A 19,785-nucleotide genomic window follows, 5' to 3' on the forward strand; every position below is an offset into this window, starting at 1 on the left:
CAGCGTGGCCAATGATCTGGGATGGTGGCAGCAGCAACACCTAGAGCAGGGATGGCTAACCTATAGTCCTCTGGTTGTTGTGCAACTGCAACTCCCATTTGCCCCAGCCAGCATAGCTGAGGGTGATGGGAATTGTTGCTAAGCAACACCTGGAGGACCACAAGTTGCCACGCCACTGATCTAGAGGGGCATAAGTTCCCCACTCCTGCTTTAATCACGCTTTTCTTTCTTTTCTTCTCCATGAAATGACACAGATGCCTGTGAGCCAGCCTGGCACACTGGGCAGGATTTGGGGTTTGGCTGTGAGGAAGCACAGATTCATATCCTTGCTTAGTGGAGTATTGAACTCTGTTGCCTTGGCCAAGTCACCATCTGTCAGCCTCCCTTACCTCACAGGTTGCAGTGAAGCCAAAATGCTGCCGTGAGCTTCTCCATAAAGGAATTGAGACAAATGTGGATCCTACAGAGTAGTTAACAAGAAGTAGGAGAGATCCAGGGCTGAGGGATCTCATGCTGAACAGGGAGGAGCCACTTGACCTTTGCAAAATGGAGAATTGGAAAAGCTGCGAGCACCTGAGCCCTTTTTGCCCTGGCTGCAGGTTTTTTGGGTGTGTGTATCTTAGGTCAGAGGGAGCAATATTCCTCCTTATGGCATGAAGAAGCAGGCTTCTTATGGGAAGAAGCAGGCTAGACCAATGGCTCCTCTCTCCACCTGCCTAGTAAAGGGAGCTGTACAAGTAACCTAGGTATTATAGTGAAAGGAAGAAATATCCTAGAGGTATGAATTTGGGGCAGGATGGGTAAGTAATAGCTAGGATCCAACTGCTAAGCTGAAGAGAAAATCGGAGTAGATTCTGTCATTGGTTGAGGGACTAAGGGCTGCTGGGCTGCATATATATTTGTACTTAAAAGGCAGGGATGCCCACCTGTCCTGATCAAATGATGCTGCTCAGGTTATGTAACTTCAATAATTGCTATCTGAATTTGTCCTCTTCCCTCCCCATTTTTTCCCCTTCACCTTTTGTGCCATGTCTATTAGATTGTGCACCTGCAGGCAAGGACCGTCTTCTGTGGGCAGGTGCTTTAAAAGTGGTAATATGTGCAGCACTTGCATTATTTCCGTGGGTTTAGATTTCTTCTTTGCGCTTCACCTTTTGATTTTGCAGGATTTTCAACGGAAAGCAATAGTATGGGTAACTAGATTTTTGGAGTGGTAAACCCTGATGTCTGGACAAGGTCGTTGCTAGCTTGCCATTGTCTCATTTTTTTTTATAAAATGCTTGTAAATGGATGGGTGAGAAAGCCCACATTCCCCCCTGTGAATACAGCACTTGAAATCCTCCCCTCCCCCCGATCTTTCTCCTATGACTATACGCTGGGGGACGAAAAATAAATAAATGTACCGTTTTAGTGAAACTGTCTGGCCTTGTGCCAGGTCATAGATAACAATGTTGTTTTAAAATGAGATGTTCTCGTCGGTTGTCAGATAAGAGTCTTGGAAGAGGCAGCATGAACCAGAGAGCGAGATGCTGGCTTAAATGCTGCAAGGTCATTGAGGACCTTCATTGTTCTCTGGCCTGACTCTGGTCTCCTGCCTGGGTGCTGTGGGAGTTCTCTCTGCAGATGTGGGAACACGACTTCTTCTGACCTCTCCCTTTTGACCTTTTGCAACAGAACGTGATCAACACCTTTACTCAGACGGCACATTCCGACCGCTGCTCCTTTTACGGGAATGTGACTGTGGGGAAGGACGTAACCGTAGAGGAGCTGCAGAAAGCGTACCATGCGGTAGTTTTGGTAAGTTTGCTTGGCTCTGGTTTTTAAGCGGGAGAATCAGTGGCAGGCCTGATCAGACATGGGTTTTTCAAAGATATATTGGCTAGGTCAGAGTTGTTGGACTATGTTTTACCTTAGTCCAGGTGTGCCCACTTCTCACAGTGTCCATTGCTAGGTCCCTAGTTATTTTTTTCCTGGGACTGAAACCACAAAGACACATTTTTATATGTGTTAGAAGCCGCCTAGAGGGGTAACCCAGCCAGATGGGCAGGGGGTTAAATAATAAAGTGGTAAAGGTAAAGGGACCCCTGCCCATTAGGTCCAGTCGTGGCCGACTCTGGGGTTGTGGCGCTCATCTCACTTTATTGGCCGAGGGAGCCAGCGTACAGCTTCCGGTTCATGTGGCCAGCATGACTAAGCCGCTTCTGTTGAACCAGAACAGTGCAAAGAAACGCCGTTTACCTTCCCGCCGGAATGGTACCTATTTATCTATTTGCACTGTGTGCTTTCAAACTGCTAGGTTGGCAAGAGCAGGGACCGAGCAACGGGAGCTCACCCCGTTGCGGGGATTTGAACTGCCAACCTTCTGATCGGCAAGACCTAGGCTCTGTGGTTTAACCCACAGTGCCCTTCATCTGTAAAGTACTTTACTACTGTAAAGTAGTTGTTGTTGAATAATAATGTTGTTGTTGTTGTTGTTGTTGTTACACTGCCCCCTAGTGACAGGAACCATTTAAAATACCCAAATAGAACCACTTTGCTTCAGTTCTGACTGTTGGGAACTGGAAAAGCTCCCAGAGTACAAAAAAGTCCCATGCAGAAGTCGGAAAACAAATCGCTGGAGGCTTAGAAGTTCAAAATGCTCAAGCCGCCCATTACGATCAGATAAATGTGAGTGTGAGATCTCGGCAAAAGTCCCTTGTAGCACACTAGAACTAAGGGAGAAGTAACATTGCCGCTCTGCCAGGATTTTGACAGTTCTATGGTCATCGTGGTCTTCCCACCTCCTCCTCTGCTGCAGATAACATGAGGGTAATTTAAGTTAACCCATCGCAGTGTTGCAGAATGTTGCCAGCCATTCCTCCCAGCTGTGCTGCAAAATGTATGTGGATTTCCTCTCTTTCCCCTGCAGAGCTATGGAGCTGAGGACAACCGGACCCTGGGGATCCCAGGGGAAGACCTGGCAGGAGTTTATACAGCCAGAGCCTTCGTGGGGTGGTACAATGGCCTGCCTGAGAACAGAGACGTAAGGAGGACATCCTCACCCCCACCCCCGGCAGCCTCTTCAGGCTTTCCACATGTTCCAGAGAAGCCATCCAGCTTCAGATTAGTGGCTGGCTGAAAGGCCTGCAATTGGAAAAGATTAGCAGACATCAAATTAAATCCTCCTTAGACTTACAAATGTGAACAATTTGCACGTCCGTAAGAGGGGATTAGCTGGCACCCTCTCTTGGAGGTGCCATGAGGAAACCTAGAAGGGGCATTTTTCTGCTTTGGGGAAGAGGGGTGGGTGGGAAGTGGGGGTATGTCCAGTGGGGTGTTTCCCCCACCTCCCACCCCTGTTTGAGTGTAGGAAATAAAAGGATTGGGCTGTCCTATAACCTGTACGAAAAGCTTTGTTATCCCAATATTGCATGTGATGGGGAGGCTTGGGAATGGTGGCTTGCCTAAGGCTCCCATCTGAGGAGATTTGAAGTGGGTCCACCGAACTGGCTGGTCTCTGAGTTATATGGGACTAAGTGGCTTCTATGGTAGATTTTCTTCAATTAACCACATCGGTTGTGATGCTGGCGACAGCTTTTAGTTGGTCAGAAGAACAGTGGCACCTTTGGAGCACAGAGAAATGGAGTCCACAGGCCTATATCCACAGAGACTGTGAGAGGGAGGCATGGGAAACTCTTCCAGAGACTTCGAGCGGGGAGGCATGGGAAGTCCTGAAAGAGACGGCGAAGGGCAGGCAAAGCATAACTGCATATCCTGAAGAGCTGATAATCTCTGCTGTGTAATAAGACTGAGGGGGATGGCTGGAGTGCTTGTGGTGAAAAATCCGTTTCCTTTTGTAGCTGAAACCAGACCTGAGCAGTGAGACAGCTGTGGTCCTGGGACATGGGAATGTGGCGCTGGACGTTGCCCGGATTCTCTTATCCCCACTTGAAATCCTTCAGGTAAGTCGAGAACAAGCGACGGAAGTCAGGCGCAGGGGTGTGTGTAAGCCAGTGAAGGCTTTGCGTAAAACTATACCAGAAAATCCCATCTAGATTAATGAAGGGCTCTTGCCATCGAGGTGGAGCTGGGCAGAATCTAATTAAAAGCAGCTACATGGCTACAGCCAGCTTGTTGGATTCCCGCCTTGCAGATAAGAGCTGTCCTCCTGCTGCTTAGCTCTGTGGGGAGGTTGTAATCCTGCATCTGCCACTGAAGGAGTTTGGGGTAGGGAGGTGGCCGGGGGGGGGGGAGTGATTGAGGGTTCTGATAGGGTCACAGCCGTGTGTGTTGTTCTGTGTGTGCATGAGATGGACAAGAAATGAGACACAGACAAATCAACCCTCGCGTTTTCTTATGGTGTGTCTGCTTAAATCCACCAACAGTAGGACTGACACACCGTCACGGGCAAAACGAATCTCTTTAAAAACAAAACAAAAAACCCCCCTTGCATTCTTTGCTATTTAAATGCATTAAATTCTTTTGTTTCTTTCCTTGCAAGATTCTTTTGTTTCTTTCCTTGCATGCTGTATGCCAGTGTGGGTGGCATACAGTAAATAGGTTATCAGCGGCAATGAATGGAGCCTAGTGCAGGGGTGCGGAACCGCAGGGCTGAATGTGGCCCTCCAAGCCTTTCTGCCTGGCCCTTGGCACTCCTCAGCCCACACTCCCCTTTCCCTAAGCCATGCTCCTCGCTGGCCCTGCTCCGTGCCCACCTCTCGGGAGATTTTACTGGGCTGGAATGTGCCCTTGAACTGTAGTAAGAATATATTTTCCTTGCTTGGAGGGAGGATGCAATGGGACATGTCTGGCCACAACCACTTTTGCCACATACCCTGCGGCCCTGGGGAGGTTTCCTACAAAGCAGCATGGCCCTCGGGATGAGAGAGATTCCCCTTCCCTGGCCTAGAGGTTGCCTGCATTCACTTCTAAGAGTCTTCCCTCCTGTGGGAACTGGAGGAAAGGATGTCCTTAAAAAAATAAAAGCAGAATTGTCCATTGAGGGAACAGTGCTTGCATGCAGAAGGGTAGAGCTTTCTTGAGCCAATGTTTGAAATGGGAGCAGCTCTTGCCACAGTGCGTTCTTCTGGAACCGTCTCCCATACCTCAGCTGAGCACAAGGTGGCAGCCTGGGTATGTCTTTCATGTATGTTGGTCAGGAAACTCTCCCCCTCCTCCTCCGACCCACGTCCAACTTGGCGCCTTGAGTTTTATCCACTGCTTCCCTGGTGACTTCAGCCAGCCTTTCCTTTGCCTTCCATCTGGACTAAATCCACCTGGAGGCGCTGACTGAACTGGAGTTTATTCAGCCTTGGGCAAGAGGCATCTGAGCATCTCTCGGCCCTTTTATATCTGGAAAACACAGACAGTGGAGAATCCGACGAGCCCTGCTAGGCTTAGACCTGCAGCTTTCCTGCGCTAGTGAAGGAGAGAAAACCAGTCTTGAGCTAACATGAATTGGAAGCTCCAGAGATGCTGCCCGTTGAGGCTTCTCCCTCCACACTCATGTCGAATTGTGCTTCTGGCTTTGTTCGGCTGACCTTTCATCACGCTGCTGTGCAGCTCTCTGTTCTCCCGCCTCCCCACCGGAAGATTTCACGTTGAAGCTCAACTAGTTGGGCGAGTCATTGCAAAAATGCCTAGAAAGATCTCCCCTGTGATGTCATTGCCCTGCCCTAAGGAGCTGCCAAACAATAATAATAATAATTTATTCATTCATACCCCGCCCATCTGGTTGGGTTGCCAGATGTGTCGCCATGGATATGCTGGTTGATTCTACCTGCAAACATCTGTCCCTTCTTAGAGACAGGGGAGGGGAGATCCTGTTGTGCAGGTGGAAGCATTTGCGCTGATGGGATGTCTTCCTTGGGACGCAACCCATAGTGTCTTATTGACACATTGTATGTCAATTACAGCTCTTTCTTGTGTATATGTGACTGGTCATCAGATGAGGACTGGATCCCTCTGCAACCAGAAGCCTTTGGTCATTCATAAGTGACAAAACGACAAAGAACTAGTTTGCTATTCTAAGCTCAGAATTTGATTCCTGAGTTACCACGTGTGCCCTATAAAGAAGGCAGCAGGCGGAGTTTCCAGCACGCTCATGGCTGGTCTATAATCTCGAGAAATGTGTGGAAGGGGTGTGGCTCAGAGCTGAAGCAGAAAGTCCCCGTTTCCATCCTTGGCATCTCCAGTTAAGAGCTGCCTTGGAGTGCTGCTTTCCATCAGTGTTGTCCAGGATTTCTCAAACTTCTCCAGCTGTTTTTTGACTACAATTCCCGTCATCCCTAGCTAGCAGGACCCGTGGTCAGGGATGATGGGAACTGTGGTCCAAAAAACAACAGCTTCAGACCCAAGTTTGGGAAACCCTGGTGCAGACAATACTCAGCAGAGTGGACCAGCTGTGTGACTTGGAATGATGCAAATTCCTATACTCCCACTCAGGTTGTGCTGTGCTCAATTCTTCAAATTTTGAATGGCAGATTTGCTTGCGTAGATGAGCTTTGCGTTAAAGGAGATTGGGTCGTTCTTGTGAACTGGTGGCTACATGACTTTCACTCTTGGTCCTCGTGGCCCTGCCTTAACCCTGGATGGTGCTGTCCTTCCCTTTGTCTAGAAAACTGACATCACGGAGGATGCCCTGACAGCCTTGGCCCGCAGCAAAGTCAAGCGGGTGTGCCTTATCGGTAGGAGGGGACCCCTCCAGGTGGCTTTCACCATAAAGGTATGAACAAGCAGACACACACACACTTCTTTTGTTTTTCAGTTGAAAGCTCTTCAGGTTCTGTGTCTTCCAGCTCAGTATAATTATCACTTCATCTGGTGTGGTTGATATGTTCCATTGGGTGTAAAATTGCTGAAGTCACTGATTAAAGTTTGGGATGAAGAGTATCCAAGACAATCTTGGATTCGCCACATTACGGTCTGAAAAGGAACAGAGCAAGAGCTTCTGCACTCCGCACCAATGTTTTGAAGGCGGGAAGATTGCTCGCAGTTCACAATCGCAAAAATGACTGCAATCTCTGCCTGTTCCTGCCAGGACACACCTGGTTGTGAGGTCAGCCTGCTGGGTAGAAAATTTGTGGGTATTTGAAACATGAGTTTTCTAAGCCTATAGGCTCTTTATGGCAGTGGAGTATAAATATATACTGATAATAGGACTTTTGAAAGCCAATTTGATTCTGCATCCCTGCATCACACCTGCTTCTGCAACTCGGTGGTGTGGAGTTGTGGCGCATAATGGCTCTCTGTCTGACAACCTTCAGGAACTGCGGGAGATGATCAGCCTACCTAGCGCCCGGCCTTTCCTAGATCCTGCAGACTTCAAAGACCTTGGAGAGGCTGTTAAAGGTGAGGAATCAGCCAAAGCTCGTTTCCTAAATGAATGGTGCTGCTGCTATGGCTCGTGATCTGAAAACCTTTCCTGCTAATCCCAGCTGGTTGTGGTGTGGCTGAGCACGGGAAGTGATGAGCAGAAAGCACTCTGTACATGGGTAGGGGCACATCAGATGCTCTTGGGCCAAGTCCCCATATAGAGACGGAGGGGTCCTCCATTTAGATGGCAGAGACATGTGGATGATGTTTATGTTTCGTTCGGCAGCTGGTGCTTTTTTATGGTTCATAAATTACCATTTGGTGCTGATGACCAAGGCCAAGTCAACACAGGGTGATAATTTGAACCAGTCCTCCTCACCATACCCAAATTCCATGGTGGAGGTGTGAGGGTTGCTATGAAGGTCGAACCATTGCAAATGTTTACAGTGCAGCCGTACCTCAAACAGGAGTGGTTTGGTTTAGCAAGCGAAACATGTCCCCTGTTTTGCCTTTTGTTTCCTGCGGAGAGCCTCTTTTACAATAATGAAGTGTGCGCTGTCGGGACGAACTGCAGTGCTCCAAAGGGCAATGAGCTGCAACAACAGCTGTCTTTAACCTTGAGATGGCTGAGGGCCAGAGACAGGCAGAAGCTCCTCCTCGCTGGCTGGCTCTCGGGAGCGTGCAGCAAGCTCTGTCCTAAGGCTTCTTCCCTGCACATCCCGATCGCAGCAACAGCAAAGGAACATCAGGGGAGAAGGAGGAGGAGCCCAGAGGGGTAGGCGGCGAAGGAGTTGATGGAGGGTGCATTTCAAGGGGGCTGAGCAGAAGAGAGTAGAAGGTTAAGCATTCTGTTGGCGGGGGGAAACAGATAAATGCTGTGTTTGGAATTCTGTCTCGTAGCTGAGCTGGCCTAAGCTGTTTGTCTTTTAAAGTGTTGTATGTTCAAATTTTGAATTCAGCAAGTAAAATCTGAAACCCTTCAGATTGGGGTTGGGGAATGAATGCTTGTTGCCACATTAACAATAATAATAACAACAACAATTTTGGTAAAATCACAACCCAAGTTTTTCCTCCCCTTGTAGTGTAGCAAGCTGCGAAGGGCTTGAGCCAGTTTGCAGACTTGAGCCAGTTCCACCTCCGCTTTTGATGAATTGGCAGCCCAAGATACAGGGAGAAGATCCGCGATCAGATCCCTAGATGTACGCTTTCTTTATGTTGAAATACTGCATGGGTCTTCCTTAGCCCCTCCCCACAAATCCCACACCTGGAGGCTAATAACAGTTTGGGCTGTGGGGCAATATAAATCACTGTGTTAGTGGCAGGGAAAAGAATTGACCCCTCGTCGTCCTCCTGGGCCCCAATCCAATCTCACCTCTACCCCACCCTGCTGCTTTTAAGCAAAGCAAAGGGCCCCGTTGGGGAAAATCCTATCACTTCATGTCTAGTTTGACCTTTACAGATGCTGACATGCTTGGGACGCCTTCTGAGAACTGCTGATGGAGCCCAATGTATCGCACGAGGGCTACATTCCTGCTTTATTTGTGTGTTTCCTTTTGTAGGAAAGTGGCTACCTCGTCAAAGGGGTAATAGCCCTCCCCACTTAGGCTCCATTGTTGTATCCATGTAGATGGCTGTTGTGTTTTCTCTCCTTGTGAGAAAAAAGTCTTCTGCTTTGTGCTTCACACGGCAGGTTGAATCCCCTCGTTGCAAGTGGCTCTGTGGGCAGAGTTGTCCTGTTCCTCATGTTCTATTACCGAGCTCAGTGCCAGCTGCCTCAGTTAATGGAGCCTTAACCCCAATTTCTCACGTTCTGGTGGCTGGCTGAGTCCCGCAGATAGTCTTCCACTTTTTCTGATTACTGTGTAGCAGAGCAAGATGGTCTCTCTTCCTCCTGCTGGGCCTTCTTCCATCACCATCTGAAGTAGCACAACAGGGACCTCTGATCCCAACAGGGCCGCCCTGTGCTTCTGAAGTGCTTTTGTAATTTTCAGATCTCCCCAGACCTAGGAAACGGCTGACGGAGCTGATGGCCAAAACAGCCTTGGAAGAGCCCGGGGAGGTGGTGTCTGGCCGCTGGCTTTCGGCCTCCAAGGAGTGGAGCCTGAAGTTCTTGTGCAGCCCGCTGGAAGTCTTGCCCACCGCCGACGGGAAGCAGGCCAGAGCCATCCGATTGGCTGCCACCAGGTTGGAAGTACGAGCTCCGAAATTCCTCTCCCGTGGCCCCACCAAGCCTCGTTTCCTTCCCTGCTCCTGCCCCCTTTCGCTCATCCTGTCTGGCGCTTGGAACGCCTTGCTGCATCCATTTAGCTTTGGAGTTTCCCCCAGGAGCCTTTCGGCATTAAGTGGAAGACAGCTTTATTCTCCCAGTCTAATTAGAGCCACCGGTGTAAACTGCCTGCCGTCTGCAAGCTGAAATGGCAGCTTCTCGGCAAGCCGGGACGATGTCTCCCCGAGGATCCATTTTCCTCCGAGTGGTACAGAAAGTGTCTCCCCCTCCCACAATCTCTTTGGTAGCTGGGGTGAGGAGGATGCCCTCATAACGCAGCCAGTGCTCACGAGGAGATCACCAGCATCCTGGTGAGACCCAAACGGATGCTGCTTCTGAAATCTATTTCAGCTATGTAAAAGCTTGGAGCATGAGGCTCTCAGGACAGGGGTGGCGGAGATGCCTAGCCAGGGACACACCTAGCAGTGCTGCTGGGGGCTCTCGGCTCATGCACCCGGCCAATAAGCCTGGTTTTTGTGTGTGTGCTGGCAGGACAGGACGTCCCTCCCTAACGCTGTCCTCTGCTCCTCTTTTTCTGCCCCTGAACTGTGCAGGGCTCAGGAGACGCTGCCAAGGCAGTCCCCACTGGAGATACTGAGGACGTCATGAGCGGATTGATTCTCAGCAGCATTGGGTACAGGAGCCTCCCGATTGACCCCGCTGTGCCCTTTGACCCCAAGCGAGGCGTTATCCCGAACCAGTTGGGCAGAGTTCTCGGGGCACCAGGTTAGTGGACCTGCAGCCATGTGGAGACTGGCATTGCAGAGGGTGAGACTGTGTTTCTGACAGGGATGCTTGTGAGAGCGGCTGGCTGGGATTCCCAGGGTAATTTCTACTGAGAGGTTCGTGGCTCTGGCACCGAGGCTTTCTGGGCCAGCTTTGTGGCACCTGCATGCATGGGCCTTGGAGTGTCGCTGCTGCATTTGTCCCCCCTCCCAATAATAACAATAATACAGTGGTACCTTGGGTTAAGTACTTAATTCGTTCTGGAGGTCCATTCTTAACCTGAAACTGTTCTTAACCTGAGGTACCACTTTAGCTAATCGGGCCTCCTGCTGTCACCAGCACGCAATTTCTGTTCTCATCCTGAGGTAAATTTCTTAACCCAAGGGTTAAGAACTTCCGGGTTAGTGGAGTCTGTAACCTGAAGCGTCTGTAACCCGAGGTACCACTGTATTTATACCCCGCCCATCTGGCTGGGCTTCCCCAGCCACTCTGGGCGGCTTCCAACAAAATATTAAAATACGGCAATTTTTCCTGGGGTCAGCCGCAGGTATTCCAGTTGACCCTGGAGAAAGAGCTGCAGGTTTGCAGCTTCTGCTTGGAGTTGTTCCATGTGAAGACCTGCGGACACGTGCTTCATCTGCTCATTTCCCTTTGCAGGGCTCTACTGCAGCGGCTGGGTGAAGAGGGGCCCCACCGGCGTCATCATCACCACGATGAACGATAGCTTTGACACGGCCCAGTCTGTGCTGGAGGACCTGCAGTCTGGCGCTCTGGACTTTCCTGATGCCAAGGAAGGCTTTGGCTCAGTGAGAAGCATCCTTCAATCCCGACGTAAGTGTGTTGCTCTGTCTTTCTGTCCATCCTACTGCGATTCACACTGGAATCCTATAATAGGACAGGTGACCTTGGCCAAGGTGTGTATTTTAATTCTCATTAGAGAAGCTTGTCACCAGATTGGCAATGGTGTCCATGCAGCTACCTTAATGACCCAATATATTGCTGGAAGACGCACAGTGCACCGAACAATGAGACAAGATTTGGAAATGTGAGGCTTTAAATACACAGTTCAAGTGTTGAGGGACAAGATACATCTTCTAATTTTTAAAGAAATATGTTAGATTTTTAAGGCTTTGCCAGGGGACTTGATTTTTGGGTTCTTGTTTTTTATCTGTACTTGTTACATTATAAGGATCTTAAGAAATAATAATGCCCTTTGCTGTTGTGTTTCTTTCTAATCTCTTTCTGGAGCCTTGAGGATACCTACCGTCAACTTTATTTTGCTGTTCTCACTTTTAATGAGATTTTTTTTTGACCCAAACATCATGGACAGGAAATTCAGCCTTCCTCTCCCAGGAACCAAAGACACGAACTTGGTGTTAGTGTGGTTGTTCTCTTCTTTAAGTGTGTAGTTTGCAGTCTTTGCCTAACCTTGCCTCAAGTGCTTTGAGGTGAGCTGTTGTTCAGTGCTTCACTGAAGGGGAGCTGAGGTTGAAAGAACTGGAGCTTGAACTGGGTGTTCATTCTTACGATTAGAGACTTTCATCCCTTTCCACACAAAGAGTCTGGTGGTGTTATTCTTTTTTGCCTGCCGTAATAGAGGATTACGTCAGGTTTGTGCTGTGCCGTGTTCAGCATGTCAGGCAAGCTTTGGGGGCGGGCGAACAAGGTTTGTCTATGTAAGAGCACTGTGCTGTTGCTTACATATCTGACTCAAATAAAAGCCAAGGCAGCAAGCAGGAAGCCATTGGCAGCTCTTGGGGCCACTTTGCCCATGGGAAAATAGTTACCTAGTATGTAAAAGCAATTGTTTGTGGACACACAGTTATGTGATAGAAACATGTATCTATTAGGACTGGGCAGTATCTGGTTTTCAACATCACAATATATTGCCAGCTAAACATTGTGATATATCAATGTATCACAATGTCTGAAATAAGGATGAAACTCTGTAGAGGTGAGCAGTAGGGCTGAGCGATATCTGGTTTTCAGCATCGTGATATATTGCCCGCTAAACATTGTGATATACTGATAGGGATGCGGGTGGCGCTGTGGTCTAAACAACTGAGCCTCTTGGGCTCAGTGATCAGAAGGTCAGTGGTTCGAATCCCTGCGATGAAGTGAGCTCCTGTTGCTCTGTCCCAGCTTCTGCCAACCTAGCAGTTCAAAAGCATGCCAGTGCAAGTAGATAAATAGGTACCGCTGTGGTGGGAAGCTAAACAGCGTTTCCGTGCGTTCTGGCTTCCATCACGGTGTTCCGTTGTGCCAGAAGCTGTTTAGTCATGCTGGCCACATGACCCGGAAAGCTATCTGTGGACCAATGCCGGCTCCCTCGGCCTGAAAGCGAGATGACTGAACTTAACCGTCCAGAAGTCCTTTGCCTTTTACTTTTATATCACAATGCCTGAAATAAGGATGGAGCTACAAAGAGTCATTGGCTGACTTCACGGTTTTCCCCACATATTTTTTTGCATAGGGCACACACACACAAACATATATCATGAATTGTGATATATTGCAAGATCACAAATTATGAAACCGCTATCATGTGATATATCACCCAGGCCTAGTGTCTATTTCGTTTGGTGACCTGGGCCATTTAAAACTTCCTGCTCTATTTGAACATGCAGCATAAGGGATGCCCATGTAACTGTCCACCCACAAAGCTGCATGCTCACTTTGCTGTGTGGCAGAGAGATCCATGCAGGTAATTTATTCCTATGCAAAAAGGATCCCTGCACTCCCAAGGGTGCAAAGCTATGGGGTGGTGGTGATGTGAAAAGCAGTAGCCGTGGCAAGATTGAGAGGGCAGAAATGCCATCTCAAAAGGAACCCGGACGGTTTGACTGCTTCTCAGCGATGTGCAGAACCTGGGGGGGGGAAAAGACCACAGGAATACGGCTTTGTTTTTGTGGAGAAACGTTGAATCGTTTTTGCAGCGATCCTTCCCCAGTGGGCTTGGGGACGTAGTTTTAAAGCCCAACTGGGTCCTTTGCTGTCATTATATTTAAATGCTTTCAATTAACGTGTTCCCTCTAAACCAATTCAGGCTTTTAAAGCAAACCAAAAAAGAGCTTCATCCCCTAAGGTAGAGCTGTGCTATTATAAGAGCCTTCCAAGATACAAGTAATCTCATTTGACCGGCACTCCTGAGTCTGCCTAGTAATTGATGCGGAAGGCTTGTGAGCTTCTGCCGTTTTTGCATGTGTGAATTTATCTGGGAGCAGCAGGTTGATCTGATCTGTGCTTTCCCTTTCTGCGGTGATTAACAGGGATCCGCCCAGTTTCCTTTTCGGATTGGGAGAAGATTGACGCTGCCGAAGTGGCGAGAGGCAAGCTGGCCGGGAAGCCTCGGGAGAAGATTGTCGACCCGAAGGAAATGCTAGAATTGATCGGTCCCTGAGATGCAGCCAGGAATCGGCCAAGAATTAGCCGTGTTAATGGCCCTGCAGCTCCCAAAGGTGCTTGGTTTGCTAAAGATGGTGGAAATCATCGTTCATGATGCTACAGATGCGCCGAAAACAGAGAACGTGTGACGGCGGTGCTGGCACTGGACTTTGAAAACGATGTGAATATGCTAAAAGCTTGTTGCTACTGCCAGCAGTAGCGTTTGGTCCAGAGCCCTGTCCACCTTTACGCTCATTTTTTTTTGCAAAGGACCTCTGGCTTTTAGCCATAGTTTTACCTCCTGATTTACATTCCTGCTCCAGAAAATGAATTGGCTCACTTGTCTCTTTGCCATAATCATTGCAGAAAAGGTAGCCTGTAAATGGTTAAAGCGAACAATTTACATTTTTGTGTTTTTTTTTATTATTCAGGCCTTTCCCAAGTGCCTTACTTGTTATTTCAGGGTTGTCCCTTTGTTTTTCTCACTTCACATCTCCACGTAATGAGGTTTACACAAACCATCTTGAGAAGACAAAGCCAGGCACGCCTCCCCCTCCCCCTGTGTAATTAGAAAATCCTGATGAGTTTTCGCCATCTCTTATTCTGCCATAATGAAAAGCTTCATAAGAGCACCCCCCCAGTTAAATGTACAGAGCATTCCATTTACACACACACTGGACGTGAGCATAAAAGAAGTAAAAACCCAAGTCAAAGAACTTTCCGAGAGAGGGCCGAAAAGTTGGATGAATAATCATGAGAGTGAGCCAGAGATAGGACGAGAAACATCAGTCACCTTTCCCCTTCGCCCCGAAACTCAAATTATTCCTTTCTACCCGCCGCCCAACTTTGATGCCAGATTGCGGATTGTATAACCATTTTAAAATAAAGCTCTTTCTCAAACAGAAGGTGAACCTGGGTCAGCACAGTGGAATCCAGCTTCCTTAGCCAGCCTGTGTGCTTTAGCTTTAACGCAGGCCTGCAAACCTGCCACGGGAGCCGTCCTAAGAGCTGGGGAAATGCAGGGCTGCTCTTGACAAACTTGACTGGTCCTTGCCAATTTCAAGCACACGGTCACTGTCAATAAATCACAGGCGATGATTATCTTTTCTTGTTGGAAGCTCAAACAGAAGCTGGATTACTGCTGCAGATAAAGGAACGTACGTGCGTGATTAATTAGCTTGCTCCCACAATGCAAAGTTTGGGTGGGCATTAGTGATGGCTTCTCGGGTTGCATGTTTTGGGGCTTTCTCGGGCCATGGAGTGTGTCTCTGGGTATCAATCTATTATGCTGAAAGGAGGAGGTTTGTAATCCTCCTCCTCGCTTGGTAGGGCTGCAGAGGCAATGTGATCTCCTTCGCACCATCAGTTCCAAGCTTAATAAGCCAACATGTGCCTAAGCTACATTTCGGTATCTGGAAATCTTTTGCTCCTACCTATGTGCAAGCCAAGAATCCAGCACTTGACCTTAGTTTCCAGGTTTGAGCATAACTGGAAACTGTGGTTGTTGTTGTTGTTTAGTCGTTCAGTCGTGTCCGACTCTTCGTGACCCCATGGACCAGAGCACGCCAGAGCACTCCTGTCTTCCACCGCCACCCGCAGTTTGGTCAGGTTCATGTTTGTAGCTTCGAGAACACTCTCTAACCATCTCATCCTCTGTCGTCCCCTTCTCCTTGTGCCCTCCATCTTTCGGAAACTGTGGTTAGTGGCTCACAAAACAAGGCAGGATTCATCAAGTTGGTTTTAGACCTTGGGTTGTTTGGAAGAATATTTTTAAATGCCTGTTTTAGACTGGTTTTTAACCAATAATTTTATTTTATATTTTGGTAAACTGCTTAGAGGTTTTTGTACAGTCAAGCAGTATATGCATTTTGTTGAATCATTTCAGACAGGTGGCAAGGAGGTGGGGGAATGGTTTCAGGCCCCACCTACTTTTGTCATTGACCCAAACCCCCCAACAGCAGCGGCTCCAGACCCTGCCCACTGCTAGCATGCAGCCCCCCAAAGGACCTTTCCCCAAGGGACAGAAGAAAAGGTTCCACAGCCATGTTCTAGAACTGTTGTAGCTGCAAATAAGAGGTTCCCAGGTGGGAACTCTAAAGCCAACCTAATTGGCAGGGTTATGGCGTAGGGCCCCTGCAGAATTCATTACCCTTCTCCATGATTTAGCAGGACAGAATAAATTGTGCAAACCCATTGAAATGTGTGGATTTTTCTAGTTTTTAAAAAATTCAGATTTGTTTTATTGCCTCGGCTTTTCTTTCTTTGCTTTTTGAGCACAAGATACACATTTTCACTGCACTATGGGGACCTGAGGGGGCTTTTTCAGTTGCTGGGAGACACTAGGTTTCGAGCTGCCCGGTTTCCGTATTTGAGACCCATTTCCAACCCGGAGAGAAGGCAGGCACGCACCCCCGGAATCTCATTTGCAGTCTCTCATTAGGGAACTCGGGAGAAATGGAGTGACTGCTGGAAAGTCGTATGCAAACGAGCAATAAAGCTTGTCGAACAGCTGCTTGTGTGATAGAGCCCCTGTTACGGCACTTGGATGATGCATTTATGGTGTTACTCTCTCTGATCTGGGGATTACATCAACTCTGGATTTAGGAAAGCTGGTTTTGGCAGCATGCTCTAAGAAGTGTTGGAACTGATCTGCGTCCCCTGCTCTGTGAGGATTCAGGGTCCCGGTACAAAAAGCGGGGGCCCTTTAGTTTTCTGATCTGGCCTGCTCCTGTATCCAAAGATTTCCCTCGGAAGGCTGGCTTTTGTTTTTTTAAAGCCTTTCGGCAGAAGGCAATCTTGTACTCTGAAGCATCCCACCATCCTTTGCTGGGTGCATCTGTGGATAAAAGAGGCGGCTTACCTGGACCCCAAGGGTGGTAGCTGACCCTTGCTGCTTGGGGAGTGAGCTAGCATCTCGCCTCCAGCAGCGACCCACTTTGGGTGAGAGATGGGGAGGATCTGTCCCATGTAGCAGACTCTGCTTGGGTGGTTACTCTGTAAAAGGCACATTGAAATGACCAGGAATCATGCTATCAGGCAGCTCTTGTTTCAACGGAGGTAGTTGGACTACAATTCCCATCATTCCTGAGCATAAGTTGGGGCTGATAGAAGTCCTACATCATCGCACGGAGAGCACCTGGTTCCCTATTCCTGAATTTACACGTAGACACAAAAGAGTAATAGTGCCCAGCATTATACCAATTGTATAATATACCATTATAGCCAAGCGTTTTAAGCTGACAGTAATCATGTCACATGCTGACATTTCACAAACAAAAGTAAAACTTGAAAGCCTTGTCATCTCCTCATTCACCAGCCAGAGCAAGGAGGTCATGTTACAAACCCCTGGCATTCCTGAAGATGATGTCACCACAGCACTGTTTGCCATTAAGTGGGGTTTGTCTGCCTCCTCTGTGGGGCAGAGGAGGGTCATGTGGATATGCTACCTTGGGAAGCAAAACGTTTGGGGCCAGCCATGCTGTCTCCCAGCAACAGAGTTTGGAATTCAAATTCTTGCCTGTGCTAGTATGAGTTTGCAGAGAGTGAGCCTGACTATTGCTCTCTCCGGAGCCCTTGGGGAGCTGGGCAAGTGATCAGTTTTTGCTGTACACGTATCAGCTCTGCCTGGCCTCTCATAAATGGGAGAAATAGGTACTTTGGGGGACCGTCTATAAATCCTGCCTCCAACATTTCCTTTTGTAAATAAAGCGAGTGTTGTAAGAGCTATAAAGCTGCAGCCTTGAATATATTAAGGAGGCCAGTCGAAGTGTGCCTACTCTGTTTCGTTGTCGTATTTCTTGTTCTTGAATTAGCCTTGACGTGTGTTTGGGGTTTGTGGAGGTGGAAGAGCTGGGCTTCTGGTGGGGATGTTGAGGTGGAGGAGGGCCTCTGACGCACCGTCCCAACTCAACGGTGGGTGCAAGGTCTTAGTGCTGGTGCTTCCGTCAAAATGCCTGAATTCCCATTGCAAAGGCGTTTCCCCGTGCCCCTTGCAGGAACTACCTCAAGATCAGGCCTACAGGTAAAAAAAATCCACAGTGGAAGCAAATGGTACATTATTTGACACCCACACAACCTTCACCATTCCAGCTGTGTAAAACAAGAGAGAGATGGCAGCTCCACATAGATGACCATCCTGCTGCCACTCTGGTTTGGCTTCCCCTCTACGTCAGTAACTGAGAAAGGACGAAGACTTGAAGGAGAAACTTTTTGGGGCAGCCACTTAGCTATTCGCACTGAAGTCTGATTTGAGCTTGGGGGATTAATGCCCCTATGCAAAGTAGCACCGGAGGACAAAAAGTCAATCCTTTGGGCTTAACCTTGTGGGAGCAGGGGAGGGAAGGGAGCCCTCAGTAAAGATTATGTAAATGTGCTGCCGGTTCTTCATGCCTTTGAACTGCCCCTCCCACCACATCGGTTTGCTGTGACCCAATTTGGCCTGAAAACCCTTCTCTCTTCTCTCTCTCCCCATACAAGGCCGACCTTCCTGGGGCAACTTTCTTGTCCCGAGTCTGCTCTCTCCATTAGGTGGTGCTGTGGAGCCAGAAACTACTGTGCATGCGCCCACACACCCCTTCCAAGACACCTGATTCCTGAAAAGTTTGAGTGAAAAGTGGCTGGACTTAAGGCTTGGCTTGGATGCCATGGCATGGCTCATGCCACACATATTGACTTGCCTTCTCCTCTGTTTAAGACCCCTTCTGCCTGTTTAACCGGTGGGAGGCAGGTTGGGGAGAGGAAGGGAATCGTTCTTTGCTCAGGAGCTGCCTGCCGCTAAGTTTAGAAGGAGGTTCTTTCCCGTGGCTTCCCAGTTGCAGTGTTAAAGGTATTTCTAAGTTCAGGTACGACTGAGCTATGCAGTGCTAAATGAGGAAGGGGGGGGGAGGGGAGATGGTCAAAAAAGAGAGGTACCCATTCAATGCAGGAGTTCTTTATTTTGACCATTTATATCCTCCTCAATTACCATCGCCTTTAAGTGTACAGCAAGCTCAACAAATGCACCAGAGGAAAGGCCAGTTAACAGCTAATTATAAAATTGGAAAGAACAATAATAATTTTATTATTTGTATCCCACCCACCTGACTTGAAATGCCTGCAGAAATTTAAATACGACTTTACCAGGTGCCAGAAGTTCCAGTGGGGAAGGAGCCCGTCGGACCTCAACTGGAAGGGAGCTTCCCAAAATTGGGCCCATAGTACTTGAATGTGCATGGCTCCTGGTAGAAGGGAGCTGTGCATCTGAGCTGTGGAGGACCACAAACAGCGATTCACCTCAAGACCTCAGTGATGAGGTCGGGATATAAGGAATGGAATGGTTCATTTACCTCCAAACTCTGCAGCATGCCCTGATAATTCTGTCCTGGTTGGAACAAGAACAACAAAATTTGCATATTAAACCTGTGTTTAGGACTGGGAGGAAGGGGTGGGAATAATCTGGAAAGGGCTTAAGATCACCTATAGAGTGGGTGTGAACTCAAGTTTCAGATATGCCACTCACCATCTTCCCTGCTAAACGCAGGGTTGCAATAAAATGCCCCATCTACACTTTGTCATGCAATTAAAAGATGTTCACTGGACTGCCTGTCTCCTCGCACCACCAGGTGGGTCGATCATGCCCCACTTAACCCAGCCCAGTCTAAAGTGTTGGAGGTTGACTAAGGCTGATCTAAAGACTGGTGACAGGAAAAGATTCCCTCAGCTTTTGCCCATAATGGCACAAACCATTATTTTTCTCCTGCTGAGGCACCTGTTGATAATATCTACAGGTGAATAAGCCCCCTGTTGGGTTTAATCTTTAGTGTTCCACTGAGGCCCCTTTATGCTTTGGGTAGCCAATGTGTCTCTTGGTTGCCTGGTGCATAAAAACAATGAGCTCCATACCTTTAGGAAGGGAGATGGACAAACATGCCAGGATGCCAGTACCAAGCATGGCTCTCAGCGTGCGCCCACTGTGTATTTATAGACATGTGCCCTTGTAGACATTTGGTGCACACATGACTGCCCCACGAAGTGTGAAGCCACCTAGGGGACAGGAACTGAGGTAAAACGAAATTGAGGGAATTAGAATTCAGTACATAGAAAACCTAAATCTTGCAACTGGTTTGCCTATAAACCTG

General features: G+C 48.4%; 1 protein-coding gene across 1 annotated transcript in view; it reads left to right on the forward strand.

Annotated features, from left to right (window-relative positions):
* The window catches only part of FDXR (ferredoxin reductase), a 29,497-nt gene extending 12,048 nt beyond the window's left edge, over positions 1-17,449 (forward strand). The window contains exons 4-13 of the mRNA XM_083430043.1: positions 1,675-1,797; positions 2,909-3,022; positions 3,840-3,941; positions 6,596-6,703; positions 7,245-7,329; positions 9,285-9,484; positions 10,114-10,285; positions 10,943-11,116; positions 13,555-15,172; positions 15,373-17,449. Coding sequence (XP_083286169.1) covers positions 1,675-1,797; positions 2,909-3,022; positions 3,840-3,941; positions 6,596-6,703; positions 7,245-7,329; positions 9,285-9,484; positions 10,114-10,285; positions 10,943-11,116; positions 13,555-13,685 — 1,209 coding nt within the window. The 3' untranslated portion in view covers positions 13,686-15,172; positions 15,373-17,449. The remainder of the gene's footprint in view (positions 1-1,674; positions 1,798-2,908; positions 3,023-3,839; positions 3,942-6,595; positions 6,704-7,244; positions 7,330-9,284; positions 9,485-10,113; positions 10,286-10,942; positions 11,117-13,554; positions 15,173-15,372) is intronic.
* Positions 17,450-19,785: the final 2,336 nt, after the last annotated feature.

This window comes from Podarcis tiliguerta (assembly GCF_965153285.1).
Source record: "Podarcis tiliguerta genome assembly, chromosome: 2".
NCBI lineage: Eukaryota > Metazoa > Chordata > Lepidosauria > Squamata > Lacertidae > Podarcis > Podarcis tiliguerta.